The sequence below is a fragment of the Coptis chinensis genome, chromosome 3 (assembly GCF_015680905.1).
Source record: "Coptis chinensis isolate HL-2020 chromosome 3, ASM1568090v1, whole genome shotgun sequence".
Taxonomy (NCBI): domain Eukaryota; kingdom Viridiplantae; phylum Streptophyta; class Magnoliopsida; order Ranunculales; family Ranunculaceae; genus Coptis; species Coptis chinensis.
In genome coordinates this window covers 121,741,832-121,762,875 of record NC_141458.1, presented here as the reverse complement: position 1 = coordinate 121,762,875, position 21,044 = coordinate 121,741,832, and the positions used below count along the sequence as shown (strand labels likewise).

Below are 21,044 nucleotides of genomic sequence, written 5' to 3'. Positions count from 1 at the left end.
AGGAATGTCCACATGAGAATTCACATTAGAAAGGTATACAAAGTTAACAAGTGTTATTACTTACAGCTGGATCCGTAAAGACAACCAATTGTTTATCGCCTGTTGAAACCAAAAGATTTGTGTTATCTTTGTTCAGAGCGAGGGCTGTTACATCCTGCTTATCCCCAAGCTCTAAAGTGTGAAATACCTGTTGAAATATTGAGTTGGCCGTTAGGAGAAGAACACTGACTAGGGATAGCATTAAGAAGGAATAATAGTAAATTCACATCCAATTTTTAATTTTTTATACAAATTATTGCTACCTTGAGTGTATGCAAATCCAGGAAGGATACTGAAGGTGCAAAAATATCCACTCTTTTGTCAACACTTTTCCCGTCTGCTTCCTGAGCAATATTGTCGACACTGTGCTTGTTCAGTCTTAACTCAACACTACTGTCAAAGGTTCCACTATCTCCAGACAACGAACTTGTACCAATTAGTGCATTCTCTCCATCAACTGAAACCTCCATGCAACTGATGCTACCCGAGATGGACAAGTCTGCTGAGGCGATGGGAACCCCATTAATGGTGAAGGTGCGGAGCCGTTGCTCCAATTTATTCCAAGTCATTATGACACCGCTGGGCGAAAGGCACACTAAATGAGCTTCCACACCAATGAGTCTCCGGATCAATCGACCCCTCCGTATGGAATGTAGCAGCACACCAGAAGAGAAGGAACATGAAACAACAATGCCCAGATCGGAGTTGACACAGCAACAAACTATCTCTCTTAGATGACCTCGTAAAACATGCATGGGGCCCTCAATTCGCCGTCTCCTGCTTGTGTCAGATATGTTGTTTGAAAAGGTACTGCTTCCAGAAGAAGAGGGTGTGGTAGAGCTGGTGGGGGTGTCAGAGATATTGCTAGACAGAGATGTGGATGCTCGATGAACCCTCCAGAGTATTACAGTTGTGTCCTGAGACCCAGTAACAAGATAGTTGCTATCTGGTGAGAGAGCAAGGCAAGTCACTGGAGCACAGTGCCCTTCCGCTGTTTCAATTGTTTTTGCTCCTTCAGACGATATCAACTTAACACTGTTGTCAGCATGCCCACCTGGTAAATCATGAATAGATCACTACACCATTCATTCTATCTGTCTCACACATATAATATGTTTCCAACTAGAAGGATTCACTAAAAAGACTCGAGAAGTAGACATGCTTGCTGTACTTAGATACTTGAGTAATACTGAATGCACTCTTTCCATCTCTCGCTGAACATTAAAATATTTCACATAGATTTTCATTTTATAGCAGTACTTAGATAGTTGGGTCATTTTTAACATTGATGCTTGACAGAGCAAAAAAAAACAAAAACAAGGCATAAAATAAACTTGTCGAATAAGAAAACCTCAAAAAGGAAATGGAGAATATAAAGAGTTAGAATGTTCATATGACACTCCTACTTGAAATCTTAGGAGAAACTACACAGAATTCAGGAGATATCACAGATTTCTTTTATTCCTTGAAGTAAGATATATAGGATATTTTGACACTACCTGAAATCTGTCAGCTTTACTGTATCGAGATTTTGAAAGTTTAGGTCTGTAGGAGGGTCGAAATTTCAACCAATTTGAGCTATTAACCATGATTGTGATACATTTGAACACTCGAAGAGACACGATCTTATCGTATACCAGAACATCAGGACATTCTGTTTTACACCAAAACACTACACTATTTCTGACGTTATACTGATATACAATGCGTTAGCGTGTATTCCAGTGATGACATCAAGTGACATTAAAACTTTCTTTTAACATCTTGTCCTTGGTCCAAATGATTGAATAGAACACATCTTAAACAGTTGAAAACACTCCTCCTCCTCCCCCTCCCCCTACCCACACTCATCTGCAGAAGCTGGATGTGAACCTCTGGGAAGCAAATTTTTAGAGTTTTGGAGATACAACAGAGAGAGAGAGAGAAAAATATGTATGCAATTGTTGCACAATTCAACCTTCTAATTTCAAAATGCAATAAGTAATTATCTGTAACTTGGTCATCGGCTCATTGCCAATCTACTAGACAACACCCAACATCAAGTGCAGATTGCAGAGCACTTCACATAGGTGCTGAAGCTATCTTCTAGCGTCTTTTAATATCATTTGATGGATGATGGATGCAGTTTACCATTATCTAAGCTCAGTAATGGAGATTGTGTGATGTGATGCACTATATGACCTTAAGAGAAGGGCACTATATGACCTTAAGAGAAGAGTAGCTTAATGTTTTCTCTCAGCCAAACACAGTTTATAGGATAACGAATCTGCTCTACCAAGGTTGTCATTAGTCATTACCATGCATCATGTACCAAACTCACATTTAGGGACAATTTACTAATAGTTAAGAACATGTTCCAGTAGCATACCAGTGATAATTTCTTTGTCACATGTGACAGCAACCACAGAAGAGCTTCTGATTCCAGATACTGCAAATGCCAATGCCTGGGGAAATTGCCACTCTTCAGAACCACCACTTGCTTGTCCCTTGAACATACGCCTGAAGGCTCCACCAGTGGAGCTACTCATGGCCTTACCAGGTTGAAACAAAAATGGTGTGCCCTGACCGTCAGGTGTGTTCGGCTGCCACTTGTGCAGTGCAACATGTGCTGCTGGAGCATTTACATCAACAACTATGACAGAGTCCGATAACGCATAGATGGCAGCAGCAGGTACATTACAGCGTTCAGAATTTGGAAGTACGTACGGTTTGATCTCATTGGGGTTCCGGAAGATCGTCTAAAAAAAAAGGCAAATAAGTAAATAAGTAAAAAAGATTACTCAAAATGATCTCATTTATGTTTAAAATGTTACTAAGAGAATCAAACAGGATATATATGTTTGGCTTAGTAGAATTTAACTATGTCACATGGACAACACCATATTTGAAAAATAATCCGTGTCAGATACGTAAACACGTGTCCGTGTTGGACACATATTGTATGTAATATACATACCTCAATTTTTTTTATATTTCGCCGTGTCGGACACTTTGTATCCGTGTTAATGTAACATAGGAATTTAACATGTCCACAAGTGCGAGATCAAAGTCAATGATAAAGACAGAGTATTGTTTTCTGCACTTCAGTAGAGTCCAGATTCCAGAAATCGGTCATTATAATACAAGATAACGTTGTTCTATATGTTCATTCACAATTTTCCCATGTACACAAAACAATTGAAGAAAATAAAGGAAATGTTACATAGCAAACTGGTGTACTGTTCATTACTGAAGAAATATCCACAATACATTTGACACTTACCAGTTACCAGAGATTTTTTTATTTTTTATTTTGAATTGGTGAAGTATAGTTGATGTATCTTGTTGGCGGAAGCTTCAACATCAATTATGATTAATGGACAAAACACCCAAATCTAGGGTTTAAACCTTCAAACATGAAGAAAGAAATAATATTCATAAACAACCCTCTAACAATGAATTTGATTTCATGAACACGCTCCAAAAAGTCAGCATAGGTCATGTACATCACCATCAATAGTTCTATAAGTATTCGTCAAAACAAGAATACAGTCAGATGAGGTATCCTACATTACACTTGCATAATAAGAGAAGGACAAAACATGAAACCAAAAAAGACAAGTCCCATCAGCTCATAATGGACTTACCAGAGATATGAGGCAGTTCCAAGATATGGTCTGGGATTTGAAACCATAACGTAGGACCAAATCTCACCTTCATTAGCAAAGTAGGAACAACATACAAGGGATCAATGCTACCAGAGAACTCCCACCTCCTATCACTCTACAACCCCAATTCCACTTTTCAAAGAAAATCCATGTGCAGCCTTAATGAGACTAGAAGATTATCTTTTAAGAGCAAGACACTCCAAAATGAAGGGGCTTCTTTTGAGCAGGACTCCAGAAGGAAAACAATGTTTGTGTTTTACAAACTAAGACTTCTAAAAGCATGATAGCAGATTTCACAGTGGAGTACAAAGTCATGCAATCTGTCCCTTTTAAGCATTTCCCAAAAACGGCGTGAAGAAAGGATAGGTTCCGGAAAAATATGGGGCGTGAGAGTCGATAGAAGCCATGGCAAGATTGAAGGGTTGATAGACACAGAGGCAAGGAAGAGGAGGAGAAAGAAAGGATTCAAACGTAGGATAGCTCTATAGCAGGGACCTCGGTGATTATTTTGATTACAAAGGCGACAACGATGATGAAAAATTGGATCTAGAATTCTCAGATGAAATAATCAACCGGGACAAAGAGTGGGGCAACTGAATTGGAAGGAAGGTGTGTGGCAGTAACTGGTATAGGATGGTGGAAGATTAGCAGACATTGTCAGTGGTGTTGCTACAATATTGGGAAAATGCTTGTGAGTACCTTCGGTTCCAGCTTTATCGAGTCTTGCCATTGTCAATACTTAATTTACAATTAGGGTATGTATGTAGGGGATTAGGTAGTTTAGTTATGGGTTATTTATATGGGTGTTGCTACAATATTGGGAGAATGCTTGTAACTTTATCGAGTCTTGCTATGGTCATGATGCTTTATATACTTAATTTACTATTAGGGTTTGTACGTAGGGAGTTAGGTAGTTATGGGTTATTTATATGGGTTTATGTGGTCTAAGACGATTGGCCACAGGATAGATAATCTTAGTGTTGCTGTAATCATTTGGCTAGATCACAATTATATCTTTACATATCAAAAACGAAAAGAGAAAAACAAATAGCCCCACCCGAATAGTAGCTAAAGGAACATGCTTAATCATCCTATCCACTTTGGCCAAAACTTCAAAAACCACTGAAATAAACTCAGCATCCTCCAAGGAGTAGAAGACAAGATATCCTTTCTCTCAGCTGAATAGGGAAAGAGAAAGTAATTTTATATTTTATTCGCAAAAGTTTTATTTCATTCCCAATAAAAGTGTTACAATTAAGATAGCTAGCACTTAGCAAGGAACTAAGAGTAGCTAACTACATTCCTACATGATTCCCAAATACAAAAAGTACAGAACTAATGTATCCCAATTGCAAATAAAGTCAAGAAATCTCAACTTCCTATAGATGGAGACTTTCGTTGACCAATCATACAATATCTCCTTAATATCTACCAAAATCAAGTTCATATCCTTTTCCTTGTTCTCAAACACTCTCCGGTTGCGTTCTAACCAAATCCGCCACGTTATTTGCCTTAGGAAGATGTTCCGCTAGCCACTTGGCTCTTAAAAAAAGGCCTCCATGAAGATGTTGCCACCAAGAGCCTCTCTAATATCACCCGGGCACCTCCAAGGTTTATTACAATATTACAATACAAGAAGAACACCTCCCAAAGTCGGTTATCCATTGGACAAAAAACTAGTAGGTGGTCCACATCCTCCTCCAACACCTTACAAAGTGAACATAAGTTATAAATATCCCTACCTCTTTTATTTACATTGTCAATTGTTTGAATGCACCTAAGATATGCCAAGTAAAGAAGACCACTTGAAACAGGATAAAAATCAACCTATCTTCTTATGAAGAAAATTGTTTACTCCTCTAGCTCCTCTTGCGCCTTTTGCTTGGCAAGCACACGATAAAGTGATTTCACTGGAAACACCATATTCTTGTCCCATTTCCAATTTCTCCTATCTAACTCCCTATAAATCCCTCTCCTAATAATAAAGGCAAAGATTTACAATTCCCAATCATAAAGGTTTCTTCTCTAAATCACATCTCAAACCACCTCAGTCACCCTTCTAGACATATAGTCCACCACTTCAGCATCCTTGTTAACCGCTAAATCATAGATACTTGGATAATGGTCACTAAGCATCACTTATCCCACCTAAATATCATTCCAAAAGTATATAGTCTCGCCTCCCCTGGTTGAAAGATTATGCGTTTGTTGAGTTTATCTCATCCACTAGTTATCTCCTTCCATAAAGTGATCCCATGTTGCCCACTTAGAATTTTAGATTTCCACACACTATCATCCTCCCCATACTTTACAACAATCACCTTTCTCTATAAATGCCCCCACCTCCTCCTCATATCCCTATAACCATTTAAACAAAAGAGCTTCATCCCTGGATTTGACATATTACAAACGTAGCCCTCCTTCCTCATTATCAAGACAAAGTCTATCTTATCCCACCTAACCAAATGTATTATCTTCATCTCACTACTAACCCCCAAAAATGAACCTTCTAAACTCCATCTCAATTTTGTTAACCACACCTTCGAATATTGGGCAAAGAGAAAGAGAGTCATTAGGAATTTGGCTAAGTGCTGATTTAAGCAAGGTCACTCTTCCCCCTTTTAATGATAATTATCCTTCTACCTCGCTAACTTGACACCTTCTTGAGCACCTTGACCCATACGTCTTTAGACTTGTTTCTTCCCCCAAAATAGTCCCCAAATAAGTAGATGGCAAGTGATGAACCTCACACCCCAAAACCGATTCAAGTTCTCAACCTCCTGCACACTATGCACCTTTAGACTCCGTCAAGTTAATTCTCAATCCCGGTGCCTTCTCAAACCATAATAAAAATCTTTGATAGCTCTTTCCTTCTCCATCGATGCCCTAATGAAGAACATTGTGTCATCCGTGAATTGTAAAGGAGGGATTGCCAAAGAGTCTTCCCTTGGAGCCACTTCAAAACCATCAAGAACTCCAGCCTCCATCAATTAAGCCATCTTGCTAAGCACCTCAGTTACCAAGATAAAGAAAAAATGAGAGAGCAGGTCAAGAAATACACACCCTAATCCATCGCCTCCACATTGTATTAAAACCCAACCTTTACATCACATAGTCAAGAAAGCTCCATGATACATGTTCATAAGCTTTCATCATATCAACTTTCACCGCCACACCTCCATTACCTTCTTTTATTGTGGAATCAATTATCTCATTGATACCAAGACAACAATCAAGAATTTGTCTTTGTTTCACAAAGACATTTTGGTATTGTGAGATAACAGAACCCATTACACTCTTCATCCTCATAGCAAGTGAAAAGTAACTAAGAGCATTGTCTGGATTATCTTAACGCCTTTGTTCAAAACGTACATCATATGTGCCTCTCAAAGGAATGCGGTCCAATAATAGAAGGCTACTTGAAGGAATAAATTTAATCCTAAAGTTCTTGTGTGGGATTTATCAAGAATCTCACCCAGAACAGAGAAGCATCTCCATGAGCATAACTAAGTAAAAACCACCCCAAGTCCCCATAATTCATCTCGTATTTCTTGCTTTCCACCAAAACAGAAAAATTATATAACCTAACTAATGTCAGATACTCAGATCAATTAATGATATAGGTAATACCACTACCAGAACCAGAACCAATATGGTTCCAGTTGGATGTAGTAAAAAGTACACATTGGCAGCCGCCACTTTACTGTTGACTCAAAAAGGTAATTCTAACTGTTGACTCAATATTTTATCACTAATTACCAAATACCAAGTCTTACAAAAATAATAACAGTATACACAAGGCTCTATCACATAAAATGTCTGTATAAAAGCATGAACCCAATTTGTTTAGTGATACTAGAATGAAGATGTACCTGAAGATGTAGAACATCTGCCAGTGGCCTCCTCTTCAAGTGAGGAACAGTAAGAAGCTGGGATGGGGTCTGTCCAAAATATGCAATCTGGTCTTGTGTTGAACGTTGTTGTACCTTTTCAAAATTTTAGGTAGAAGTGTAAGTAAGAATCCAAGCATGAAATATCATAGGAGGAAAAAGCATACTTACAGGGTCAGAAATCTTATCAATGTCAACAGTCCCTTCATAAGTAATGTAGAAGAACACATTATTAGCCAATATAGCTTCTTTTCCCCGCTGCTTATATCTGAACGTAAATTTATTTAAGAAAATTGTGTTAAAGGAATCTCCAAGGTTGGTTATTGAGCAATATCCAGTCTAATTATAATATGGGGAAAAAATCTGCACAAGACGATTACGTATTGAAGTCGTGGAAAGTGCTTTAGAAACCATTTGCGAACAAAAACAAGACCTACCCATATATGAGGTCAATCCATTCATGCAAATGAGCAGAAACATGCTCGCTTTCAAGAGCTTTACGATGCTTATAAATGAAGTCAACAGGGTTCTCAGCCCAAGAAGGAAGGCGGACAGAATCTGCAATAGTAGGTGCACATTAAGACAACAATTTTTTTTTCTCAAGATGCATAGTGTTGGACAATAACGGAGTATTCTAGTAAAATGGTTCTTAGACTTAAGACATACATACCAAGCTTTCCACCCAGTTGTGTTGTACCAAAATCAATCGAGTTTACATTAGTTAGAGACTCTGGAAGGTAAAACAGTTCCGGAACCTATTATGTATCAAAGAAGCAAACATCACTACTCAATCTTTGCCAGTGTGGGAATACAAATATGAAAAAGAGTGAACATTGTGAAAATATAATGATTTCAGATACAAAGTACAAGACATCAAGGCAAAGAAACTTGTGGAAAAGGAGATCCTGGTGTTAGTGGTACAGTAAAAATCTTACCAACTCTTTGACATCACTCATGTCCTCAAGGACACCATTCCAAGTAGCACCTATATCTGAAAACATCCTGTCTGCATGATCAAATTTTCCACCCTGAAGTTGAATGGAAAGAGTAGTGTACGGTTCCACTCTAACAAGATAGTACAACACCTGTAAGAGAAGCATTCGTCGTCAGATAAAACAATAGAATCAGGTAATTTACCTCAAATAAATATACCACCAGATCATGCAGATGACAGGTCAAAATATGGCATGTGAAATGAATCAATAGTGCTATATATTCGAATTGTTTAATAGCTAAGTTACATCGACACAGATAGGTGTGTCCATAACCGACACGGATACGGAGTGTCTGACACGGCAAAATATGAAAATTTGAGGTATATCACAGAATATGTATCCAACACGGACACGTGGATACCTATCCGACATGTGGGTATCCAACACGGATTACTTTAAATATGGTGTGCCCATGTAACATAGTAGTGCACTAGACATAGCTTAATAGATGTCTTCAAAAATTTATCACATGCTGTCTTTAAAGTGGGAGTTGTAATGTATTCCGTTTCAAAATGAAACTCTTCCTAATTATGTTAAATTGGTGTATCCTTATTAATGTAGATTGAAATGGCGGAAGCAACACTTAATCGAAATGTACACTTTGTAAAACCCTAAAAGTCTCACCTTTATTGATAATCACTCAAATAATTCATAACACACATAAACACAACTAAAACAACCCCCTAAAACCCTAACCGTAAACCCTTATTTATAATAATAACAATAAAGTAGCAACTAAACTAGTGGGCTCACGGCCTATGGGCTTGACCACCGAACCTTGAAAGAAAAGAACTCATGTTCTACAACATTTTACCCAGTTTGAAAAGAACTCGTCTCGAGTTTGTATACGCAATTGACTGATGAAATTCACTGTAGCTAATGCCCATCACTCTCCCGCTGTTCAAACGAATTCGACCTCGAATTTTGCCCAGATAATTACTCACAAGAAGAAGAATGCACCATAATGTCTACAAGTTTGCAAAATCACCATATGCAAAACGATGTAAGAAGAAAGATGTAAAGCCACCAACATTATCTCTCTGCTCTATGGGAATACTACCACATCCCAAAATAGAAAATACGCATACCTCCAATTGTAACTTTAGATACACATAACTAAAGAGCTTTGTATACTAAATATCAAAACCCTCCCAAACTGGATCAACATACTCAACAAAACTAGACTCATCTTCATACTTATCAAAGATTGGTGAAGCGCCAAATAAGGGAGCTTCAACACCTGCCAGCAGCTGAGCAGTGCCATCATTGAGGGGTACACCCTCACGTTCCCCATTGAGGGGAGGATCCCTGTTGGTGTTATTTTTTCTACCAACTCTGTTCTCTCTATCGTTTTCTGGATCTGTTGCCATCAGAAGGGAGATTGAACCGTCAACCTGAGACACATCGTCAGTACTAGCCACCGAACCATTATTATGTGGTGGTGGAGGTGGTTGTTGCACCTCTCTTTAGACTGGAAACCTTGCTTCGATCAGATTCTGGAACATCTGTGTCATGTTTTTCATACTTTCTTCTAAACGAGACATGCAAGTATCCATGGATGGAGGACGACTTCAAGTTGCTTTCTGATTCACCATAATAACAATAAAAATTTGATTTTTTTTTTTATATATATATATATATATATATATATATATATATATATATATATATATATTTTCCCCAGAGAAATAAATCGCAGTGAACAGTACCGTAACAGTGTTCTGTGAACAGTTCTTTATAAACAATACCTCAATGAACAGTATTTTCTGCACAATTTCCTAAAAATCAACCGCTCTGATACCAAATAATGTAGATTGAAATGGCAGAAGTATCACTTAATCAAAATCTACACTTTGTAAAACCCTCAAAAGTTTCACATTTATTGATAATCACTCAATAATTCATAACACACATAAACACAACTAAAACAACCTCCTGAAACCCTAACTGTAAATCCTTATTTATACTAATAACAATAAAGCAGCAACTAAACTAGTGGGTTCACGGCCCATGGGGTTGACCACCGAACCTTGAAAGAAACGAACTCATGTTCTACAACCCTTATTGTCTTTAGACAAAGAAAAATGGTGCAAGCAGCAAGTATCTTAAGTTCATAGCCATGAAAATGGAAGAAAAACTGAATACAGTAGATTCATTCTTACACTAAAAATAACAATAGTTATTATTATTATTATTACTATTAATGTTGTTGTTGTTGTTGTTGTTGTTATTATTATTATTATTATTAATATTTAAGGGTAAAAAACTAGATATTCGAAACAATAGAAAAACCTACTGTTCCAGCACTTGAGTAATGTGAACCATAATGGAACTTTGGGATGACTGGGTCATCAAAGGAGCTGTATCTTTCTTGAAATTTTTCAAGCCGGTCAGCGTTTAACGCTCCAATAGGCTGCAAAAAGAACAAGAATTCCATGTAAGAAAACCAGTCCAAGGAAGTGCAGATTGGGAACAGCCAAAAGGTAACATGAAATGTAACATAAGTGATTCATCATAAATGTACCAAACAAAAATGTAACGACTGTCACCTTTGACAGATCACGATAAGATGAAGGATTCTCAAGATCCAAAGTCTCTGAACTATAATCTGCAAGAATCCATGGAAAAACAGGATACTGCAAAGAAGAAAAAGCAAAAGAAGAATGAATAAGAAAAACAAGATACAGATCTTAGCATTCTGTGTAAGGTATTAAGGACACTAAAATGTGTGGCCAACAACAGAGGTATTAAGATCTACAAACTTCCGAAAACACCAACCTGGGTGATATCATTGTAACTACGACCAGCTAGTGTATTAAGCTGCATTAAATATTCAAAGTTGCTAATCTGCAAAAAATTAAAAAAAATACACATACCCAATTGTTAGGTAGCTACCCTACTCAATAACATAAAACGGTGTCACTAAAGATAAGAATACAGTTAAATAAGAGCTACTACAGCCGACTAGTTACTAAGTTCCTTACCTCCCACCTTGCCCAACGCTCCATAAGCTGAGTCCGCTTAAGCAGCTGCTCAGGTCTCTACAACCAAGAATTGTTGAAAGGAAGTAGGAATTAAAAACAAAATACCTAGGATTTAAATTGTATGACTTATCCATTAAAAGTACTAACCTGTGTTGCAAGATAGATATTGTTAAGATGAGGAGGACGTGCTTGAACAATAGCTCGATATGCATTTTTTCGCCCCTCGATACTCTGGAGCAATTGATCAAAGTACAGTAAATATGTAAGGAGCTATGCAGTTACCAAAATATTTACATTCCGTGTCTTTCATTTCACACACGGAAAAGAAAAACTGAACTCAATATACCATACCCCAAAATCAAAGAAGAAGTTCGAGCGATCAACCATAAACAATTCTAGCGCACTTCTTCTCAAAAGATATCTGTAAAAGGATACTACTGTAATAATAAGCATAGGCATAATTGGAACATATCAAAGTAATAAAGAAAGACAAATTTGACAATGTAACGCAACATTCAAATAACAAAAGCTATATATCGGAAGCGCAAATAATCTAATCCAACAATGCATATAGCATGCCAGAAAATGATCCCAGTAAATAAACAAAACTTTGGTAATCACACCTTCGGCTAAACATTTGATGAAGCGAAGACATGGACCAGCTCCTATCCCTCTCCTGGTTTCTGTTTTCAGATGCTAATCCCTTCCCATCCTCCATGGTGATGTCATCAGTGTTATCATTGACTATGAAGTTAATTCTCTTAGTAGTAATCTGAAACAAGAGATCAGTTATGAGGATTAGTTCAAGCATAATGGTTTCATATCATCTTCAGGACACTTTATTTGTTATTATGCATAAGAAGAAAGAAAAATTGTTTAAAATATCTGCAAACCCCATACTTATTCTCTGATATTATAAGAGCATCTCTATGAGGGTACCTTGATTTTTCCACAAAATGTGACCAATTTGTAGAATAGAGATCACAAAGACGAGCCATCTCTAGGTAGGTAACATAATCCATTGCCAATGAATTTGGAGGACTCACCCACGCGACAACTGAAGTGTCATGTGGGTTAATTAACACTCCCACTGTCGCGACAAACCCACAGTCCCACGCAACACACAGACTGTCACGCCACATCCACAGACCTTGGTAACAAATTTGTGACCAATCCAGCTAGCAGGCAGTGGATGTGACCAAGATGTTACCCACCTAGAGATGGTTTTTCCAGTTTTTAGTAGTTTTTCAGTAGATGTGGCCAAATTGATGCCCACCTAGAGATGCTCTAAGTTTCAGGAATCCTGGTACAAGGGATATTATCATCTAAAAGAGCTCTTTGAATGATGCTGAGAATGAAACATACAACCTCCCTAACTAGCACCTCCTGTCACATTAATTTGCAGACAAGTTACAGTTTGGAAAACAGGCTCTTTATCACATGCAAAAGCCTAAAAAACAAGGCAACATATAGCTCCATAAATAGAAGAAAGAATGTTGTCTGTCAGATGCACACACGTTACAAAATTCCACGTGAGAATAGCAAACTTACAGGATTCCACGTAAGAATCAAACTTAACACGAAAACAAAGAAAACAAAGAAAATAGATACTTACTTGGAATGTTCCACGTGTAATCCTCAATGGGCGGACCATTGATGAAGAAAGTTCAAGGATAATTCTTTCGTCATTTTCACTAGGAACATAACCTGGGGAAGCTGTGGAAGAAGTTTGCAATAAATCTTCGTTGCTAGAAACTTGAGCAACTACAGGGTCCCCTACCACCTGCCTGTGTTGCTCAGCATATTCAGACTGGCTCTGTTGTTTATCCTCATTTTGTTCCAAACCATCAGGGGTGCCCTCTAGATTATTATTCTCTGTCTGCTCATCATCTTCGTTTGCTTCCTCTAATGAAATTGCTTCAGCCGCCAGAATAGAAGCAGTAGGACCCAACATATTCTCCTCGCCGGTTTTTGTTAGGAGATGATCTACATAATTAGCAGATGCACCCAAATGATCAGAGCCTCTATAGTTCCTTCTCAAACATCTTCTCATTCTTGAGGAACTTTCCATCACGTCTAACTTCCAAAAGACCTGCGTAATTCAAATTTGAAAAAGGCAACGACTTAGAAATTTTAATTACCGACAACCTCACACCAGTTAGTAAATTTTAGAGCAGCAAAGAGAATCTAATCCTAGGCTGTCACCGATTTCTTATACAAATGATTTGACAACATACACGCTCAGGATTGTGTAGATGCTCTCCAAAAGGTCCAAACAGGCCTCTCGTCTCTATTAAACAATGAATAAGTTTGCGCCAAGCACGTGATCCAGTACATAAACGATGACGATGTATAACTCCAACTTGTGTGCGTCTGTCAATCTGCAGACAGGTGTAACATTTTCTGACAAACAAACAATTTCTAGAATAACCAGCTTTTAGAGTATCAGAAATACCATACCTCAGACCTCTGCATGTTTCTTGCTAAAGCAAAACTTGCAACAAGAACAGCAATATATTTATATGATAACGCATTCAAATCCTTGCCCGAAACAGATTTTGTATCAACTGACTGTAAGCATTCGATCCACGCAGTACCCATTGCTTCAGAGTCATTCCATCTCTTCACACGCTCCATATCAGTTAAACTCCTCCTTTGCGCAGATGTAGCCATTGCAACGGCACTAAGTCCTCTTCCAGAACCAATCTTAGCATTGCGCTCAAGATCGCGTGCAGCAGCCAATGCAGCAGCCTTTGCAGCAGCCTTGTCTTTTGGAACGGATTGTGACTTATTCGGTGTTTCCAGAGGCTGTTGGAAGCTTGAAAATGTGTGAAGCCTAGCTGGTTTACGCTCAAACATTGATGAGTCACGCCTTAGCTGCGTATTTTTAGCAGGTGCTACAGTTTCACCACCTCCAGCACCAGCACCAATCATGGCCAGTGCCAGTGCAGCAGGAGGAGATGCAAAAGCAGCAGCCCATCCTGGAGATATCATGGCGAGAGCAGCCTGAAATGAATTAACATAAGACAGACTTTAATTCAGGTAAAAAAATAAAAACTTAAAGCAAAACATTATCAGCATAATGATTCTTGGGCAACTAGAGTGTAGCATTCAGAGATATAAGCATAAATGTGAGCGTTAATGGTGCTCATAAGCATATTGCATGAATTAGATATCTTTGTTCGTGTGTGCTAAGTTGGACAGAAGATCACAACAACCTAAATGACAAGAAACAAATACAACAGAATTAGTACTTCTTTCATTTTTTTTCATTTTTCTTTTTTTTTTTTTTTTTTTTGGGATCTAAAAACAGATATCAAATTGGTATATCGTTGGAACTTACATCAATACATTGAAGACAGAAACTAATCTCCAAGGACCATACAGCCCAGTGCCTATATAACCCTTACCCTTACATTACACATTTATACCTAACACCCTATGTAACCCTTACCCTTATATACCGTATACCTAATACATAAATAGAAGCTGAAGACTAGCCACACGGAATGAAATGCATGGATAAATATATTCTTTTTCTGACAATTAATACAAAGAGAGTAGAGTAGGAGCTGGTAAATTTTCAATTACCTCCAAAGGAAGCGCATCAGCAGCCAAAGCACGGTCATCAACAATGAGTGGATTGAGACCCTCTGAAGAAGTAAGTTCATGAATTCCAGCCAAAAGTGGGCGCCACCGCCGGAGGATAGCAACAAATGGTGGTAAAATGGCCTCTAGATACTGTTTACGGAGAGGCCTCCTTTCCCTATCAACTGCATGCCACACCTACATCATGCAAGTGATAACATGTGAGAATCTGCCGGCAGCTCTGCCAACCATTTTTCAAGAGGAAAGAAATGTCAAAATATCAGTTGTGACTTATAGAGTTGGGATATATAAGAACTTTAAACCACCCAGAATAGCACAGTGTAACCGTGTATAGAAATACATTAAAAATAGATAATTACAACTGAACTGACCTCAGAATATAGAATGCAAGATGCAACCAAAACTCTCTGTCTCTTCGACTCAGAAATTGGCATGTTGAGTACAGGTGCAAGGACACTGTAAAGCATACAGCTTAATTTAGTTTCATTGAAGTACGGAACAGCATTTGTTCCCTAAACCAGTGTGGCAAAGGAGCAGATTTGTGCTTATAAAGAGCATTAGAACAACAAAGAAAAAGAAATCGCTGCTTGGGAACTTTCTGCTTCTACTGAACTCTAGTGTAGGGGAACCAATTCCGAGCACGTGTTGCATAATCCTGTCATTAGTTCATTAAAGCATAGAAACCAAACTTTAAGATGATAAAGGTTGAGAGAACAAGTGCAAGTATGCCGAGTTCCAGAGTTCCTAATAACCAACTTCATTAAGTATTAGCTTCCCCAACACAGACTTACTATCCATCCAATTAAAATGCAGGATATATATAGGTGGTGGATCAGTATACTAAACTTTTTCAACCACATTTTATACTGCACCCCACTACCACACTACAAGTTAAATTAAGACATAGTTTTCGTGGACATGATCTACCAGCCATGAAGAACATATCCACAAAACTTCAGCTCATTTGAACATTTTTAACATTGCCAAATAGGGTGAGAAACTCGATATATCTGGTGCGTTAAAAAAACTTCAAAGTTGAAAACAATTTTTCACAAGGTTAGAGTTTATCAATTGAGTTGAATCTTTGTGGAGATGATCTTCATGATTTGTATTATATATTTTCCTTGTGTGGAGAAGAAAATCTCAATTAAGAGAGAAAAACATAATATATAATCAAATCAAATAAATATCTTGCAATCATGAGTTGGTGTTGATTTCAGAGTTCAACACATGCTTGACAGATACACCCACCCCCTCCTCCTCTTTTGAAAGACACATACATAAGTGCTCAGTCTTCATCTTATTGGCACTCTAAAAGAAAAATGTAGAAAAATAGTTCCTGTAAAAGTAAAATCTTCTTACCTCCAAATCAATGCAGATCTGGGTTTCCTTGTTGCTAAACGAGCATTGCTTTCAACTGTTGCATTGCTTGATTGCCAAAACAATCCTTCTGATTTGTCATCTTTGATGCTTCCACTTCTAACAAACATGCCATCTTCACCATTATCATCTTCCCTCATTGAGACAAGTACCATACGCAGCATGCATAAGAAGGGCTGGTCACTGTCCAACAATTGGTAGAGTGCTGTCATCCCTCCCATTCCAGTGCCAGAACCTCCTCCTATTCCAAGTCCACCTCCAAGCCCGCTTTCATCTAACAATAATGCCTGAAGCATGGAAACTGATTTCTTTACCAAAGGAAGTTCAATCCAGTATCCATTTGAATCCTTCTCCAGGGATGTCTTCCAAGATTCCCAGCCACTGCCACCACCACCAAAGACTGAAGTTTTTGATGAAAGGCCTAAACCATACCACATCCTGCTTCTATGCTTCCAACCCGCTAATAAATCTGATACACAGCTCCCATAGGAGACAAAAGCACACCGAACAGATTCATAAGGCTCTGCAGCAGCAGCGGCCGTAAGACGTTCCATTGCCAATGCGGAAATCTGCCCATTTGCATCAGCCATAGAAGCAAGAACCTGACAGTAGTACAAACTGTAGTAAGGAATCTCAAAGTAAAATTAAACAATAGGTACTGTGTGAGTGTGTGGTGAGAGAGAGAGAGAGAGAAGAAGAAGACTATACGTACATCAAGAGAAAGACCTCCAGATTCAGCCGATAACAACTTCTGCGAGCCTAAGGCTTCTGAAGACTCACCAGGACCTCTACCTGATGAACTCAACCGACTACCTGTCAGTGAGGCAGATGAATTGGGAGAGCCAGGAACATCCACAGAGCGTGAAGAACTAAATAGTTGGCTTTGCAACCTAAAGTGATCCTCAACAAGCATTAGGATCACAATTGCATTTTCTGCCAAAGCCACAGAAAGCTGTGCAGCACTCTCTGCTTCTGCCTTGGCATCTTTTGGAGACAGACCCTCGGCTGCAACACCAGCAGCTGCAGCAGCAATGACTTGAGTCTGTTGCAAAAAATAGCTGAATGTAGCCATTATTGCAGTTTTTTCTTCCTTTTATTTAAGATAACATATGACACAGACCACCAAACCAAGCAACACTACAACACAGATATTTCATAAACATTCTAAAATCTCATCCTGCTACGCCATTAACCAAGAAAAGAGTGGCAACAGAAGTGAAACAGATGTTAAGAACTCGTGAGTACACAATTTGAGATCCAAAACAATTCTATAAAATGCCAGTTTATCATCTACTCTAGTAATAAAATAAAACTTGTGAAAACATGGCATGGTTAAGAAAACACATTCAGGCTAATGATGAAAAAACAACATTGAGCTGGAGTAATGATGAAACTAGAAAGATGGAGTTATAAATGAACATGTCAGCTCTGAAAAAGGGATCAATAAGTTTATTTTCTTCGTTGGATCCAACGTATACAAGGAACACTGTAACAACACATATTAGAACAAAAGTCAGGGCCAAAAGTGTGAAAAGAAGACGATAAAGGTGCTGACTGAAGGGAGGAGTAGATGAATTGCTGACACGTTAACTTAGCCGCTATCACGTTCATATATCGAGACATTTCAGGTGAGGCTCTACTGATGACAATGAACATGCAGAGAGATTTAGAATGAAAGTAATAAAGTTCACCAAGAATTATTTATAATGCCAAACATGCTAGCAATACCAGAATAGCAATATGAATCTGTTTAATGAGAAAGCAGTATCTTTAATTAATAAGAATTACCTGGACCTGCAGTTCTCTCGCAGAGAAGTCCAGCAAGCCACCCAAGAGCCTCCTCTTGAATATCGGCAATGACTCTTCACGTCTTGAAACATATATAGGACCAAATTAAATAAGATGATGGTTGGCAAAAAAAATAACTACGACTTAAGACTTAATCTCTACAGATCAAAATTATGGAAGCAGCTGGGGGAGATCCCTATGAGCTTCTGAATTTTGGTGACAAATTCCTATTATAATCGTAACAGGTTATGTCCTTTTCGGAAGAGGGGCTACTATGTGTATGTCTGTTGTGTTCTTTTCGTTGTCTCCTCCTTTTTCTTTCCATTATATATTTGACCATCTCAGCCAACTATCCGGTTTTAGCATTAATGAAAATTTTACTTTTCCAGTCCTAGGAAATAAAATAAACACACACATTTGAGGAAATGGTAAACACACACGTTTGAGGAAATGGATGGATAGACATCTCTTTGCACATCTCGTACAGAAATGACGTACTTACACAATGAATTAAGGGGTGATCTTTGGTGAACAAGATCTTCCCACCATGGTGATCATCTTCACAAAAAATCAGCTCATTATGGAAGTATTTAACTTGGTCAAAAGAGTGCTGCAGAAAGTTGCAAAAACCAAAAAATTGTGAACCATCCATTTTTCTTACATGTTCTTACTATTCTGGACATTTTCAAATGGAGCTGATTTTTGTGACGATGATCTCCATGGAGGATACATCACCTGCGGAGAAAATTTGATCCTAATTCAATAGGTAAGTATGTCATTTCTCTTGTACACTTTACATTTCACTTTCAATTTAATATGCTACACACTTTTCCTGCAAAACGGAAAACAAAAAGGTATGTCATCCATAGTACAAAATATTGTGATATATTGCGATATCTATCGAGATTTCAGCAAGGAATACATAAATATCGCGACATGTTTAGAGATATATAAGACTGCAAATATCGGGATATTTCGACAATATTTATGATATTGGCAATATTTGGAGATATATGGCGATATTTTGTTTAGATAACAATTTTATTTAATATTTACCATTATATTTCAAATAAATATAAATTATATATCGTGATATATCAAGAAATATTCACAATATCCACGATATTTTGGATATATCTACGATATTTGCATATGAAACAATGTAAAATATCCCCAAAGAGGGGATATATCCACGATACATATCAAGAAATTGAGTTTAAATAATACCCATATCCCGATATTTTATACTATGATGTCATCTACTCATCTCAATATGAGATGTCCACACAGATGTAGAACGAATGTATATATATCAATGTATATATTTCTCTAAGAAAGTCGAGACTGTATTCAATAATCTTTTCCGTGGCAACCATTGTTGGATCTGTGCGTCTTGGTTAAAAAAATGGGATAATACAGCAGACCATGTCTTTAATACCTTCAATAACTTTATCATAAAAATCTAGATAGTTTAAGACATGTGATTCCTAATACAGCACATACTAAAGCAATGTAATTACCTCATGCGTTGATCCCCAGTACTAGACCCACCCACCATAGAAAGCCATTCTGCGCAATGAATTGTAGCTTCAACATCCTGTAAAAGCAAGCAATGAGCAAATACTGTAAATGAAGGCCAAAGTAACATATTAACAGCTGAACTCAATGAAACACATGAAGCTATTACTAGTGAATGAAGGTTGTGACCTTGGGAATATTGATTAAGCAAAGAGTGTAGGTGTCACCAAAACTTCCCATGTAACTTTTCATTCATCAATACAAATTTTGCTCATTTAGAAAAAAACAAACCAAAAACAACACAAAAGAATAAAAAATATATATATAAAAAATATGTAGTGATTGACATGTTACACAAGTATTGTTAAACATAAAGAATGGTGTGTCTTCTGTAAGTGGACGAACTCACCCTAAGCCTTTTGTAATTTTGTATGTTAGATGTGGATATAATGAATTAAATGTAGCATAATTTCCACTCTGTTCAATAGTGAATGAAGCAATTTCAAGCATAATTATGTTCGTTCAAAACTCATAATGTTTCTATGTTTTGCTCTAATAACGACTTTTTTCTTTCTTTTTCTTAATAGAAGAAATGTGTTTATTGATATGACCAAAAAAGATTATGTCAACCTTAATTAGCAAGAGACTAAAATCTTGAGCCCATGCACCCCAAACAACCGACCTAAACTAGATTACAAACACACGAAAACACCCCTGGGAGCCTCGAGATTAGCTTCGTTCCTCCCCTGCATCATCCTCGTCCTCCACTTCACACCTTTCTGCGCCCTCTCCCTCTTTAGTTCCAGCCACTGTCTCCATCATGGCATTGCCTTTACTCTGTTCACCACTTCCAGAACCCTCCATGCCTTAACCCAGAAATTGGGTAATGGAAGAAAATCTTTCTATATATCACAGGCAAGCAACAGATCCAAAGAATAAATCCAAACAAGAATAGAAGGAATGCAAAGAATTATCAAAAAAAAATTCAATCCAGAGAACGTGAGGATATTCAAAGACCAATGAGGAAAAACAAACAACAAAGACAATGAGTATCAAAATTATACAAGAGAAGACAAACCTTCCACCCATCCTTCTGGCGCATTGAGTGTTCTAACATTATTATCAAGAAGTTGTGTATGAGGTCTTCTATGTCGCCAATGTTGGCACCATGAGTATAACTGCTTGAACCTCTCT

The 21,044-nt window shown here is 37.8% G+C and overlaps 1 protein-coding gene across 1 annotated transcript in view; it reads right to left on the bottom strand.

Moving 5' to 3' along the window:
- The window catches only part of LOC147513885 (WD-40 repeat family protein / beige-like protein), a 35,706-nt gene that overhangs the window by 581 nt on the left and 14,081 nt on the right, over window positions 1–21,044 (bottom strand). The window contains exons 7-31 of the mRNA XM_086597204.1: window positions 20,929–21,042; window positions 19,853–19,929; window positions 18,333–18,414; window positions 17,257–17,586; window positions 16,527–17,146; window positions 15,536–15,620; window positions 15,147–15,341; window positions 14,016–14,561; window positions 13,793–13,936; window positions 13,171–13,647; window positions 12,179–12,327; window positions 11,907–11,976; window positions 11,703–11,786; window positions 11,556–11,612; window positions 11,350–11,418; window positions 11,121–11,207; window positions 10,868–10,984; window positions 8,512–8,661; window positions 8,247–8,331; window positions 8,014–8,134; window positions 7,748–7,844; window positions 7,559–7,672; window positions 2,408–2,777; window positions 303–1,093; window positions 65–187 (exon numbers count right to left, since the gene is read on the bottom strand). Coding sequence (XP_086453330.1) covers window positions 65–187; window positions 303–1,093; window positions 2,408–2,777; window positions 7,559–7,672; window positions 7,748–7,844; window positions 8,014–8,134; window positions 8,247–8,331; window positions 8,512–8,661; window positions 10,868–10,984; window positions 11,121–11,207; window positions 11,350–11,418; window positions 11,556–11,612; window positions 11,703–11,786; window positions 11,907–11,976; window positions 12,179–12,327; window positions 13,171–13,647; window positions 13,793–13,936; window positions 14,016–14,561; window positions 15,147–15,341; window positions 15,536–15,620; window positions 16,527–17,146; window positions 17,257–17,586; window positions 18,333–18,414; window positions 19,853–19,929; window positions 20,929–21,042 — 5,154 coding nt within the window. The remainder of the gene's footprint in view (window positions 1–64; window positions 188–302; window positions 1,094–2,407; window positions 2,778–7,558; window positions 7,673–7,747; window positions 7,845–8,013; window positions 8,135–8,246; window positions 8,332–8,511; window positions 8,662–10,867; window positions 10,985–11,120; window positions 11,208–11,349; window positions 11,419–11,555; window positions 11,613–11,702; window positions 11,787–11,906; window positions 11,977–12,178; window positions 12,328–13,170; window positions 13,648–13,792; window positions 13,937–14,015; window positions 14,562–15,146; window positions 15,342–15,535; window positions 15,621–16,526; window positions 17,147–17,256; window positions 17,587–18,332; window positions 18,415–19,852; window positions 19,930–20,928; window positions 21,043–21,044) is intronic.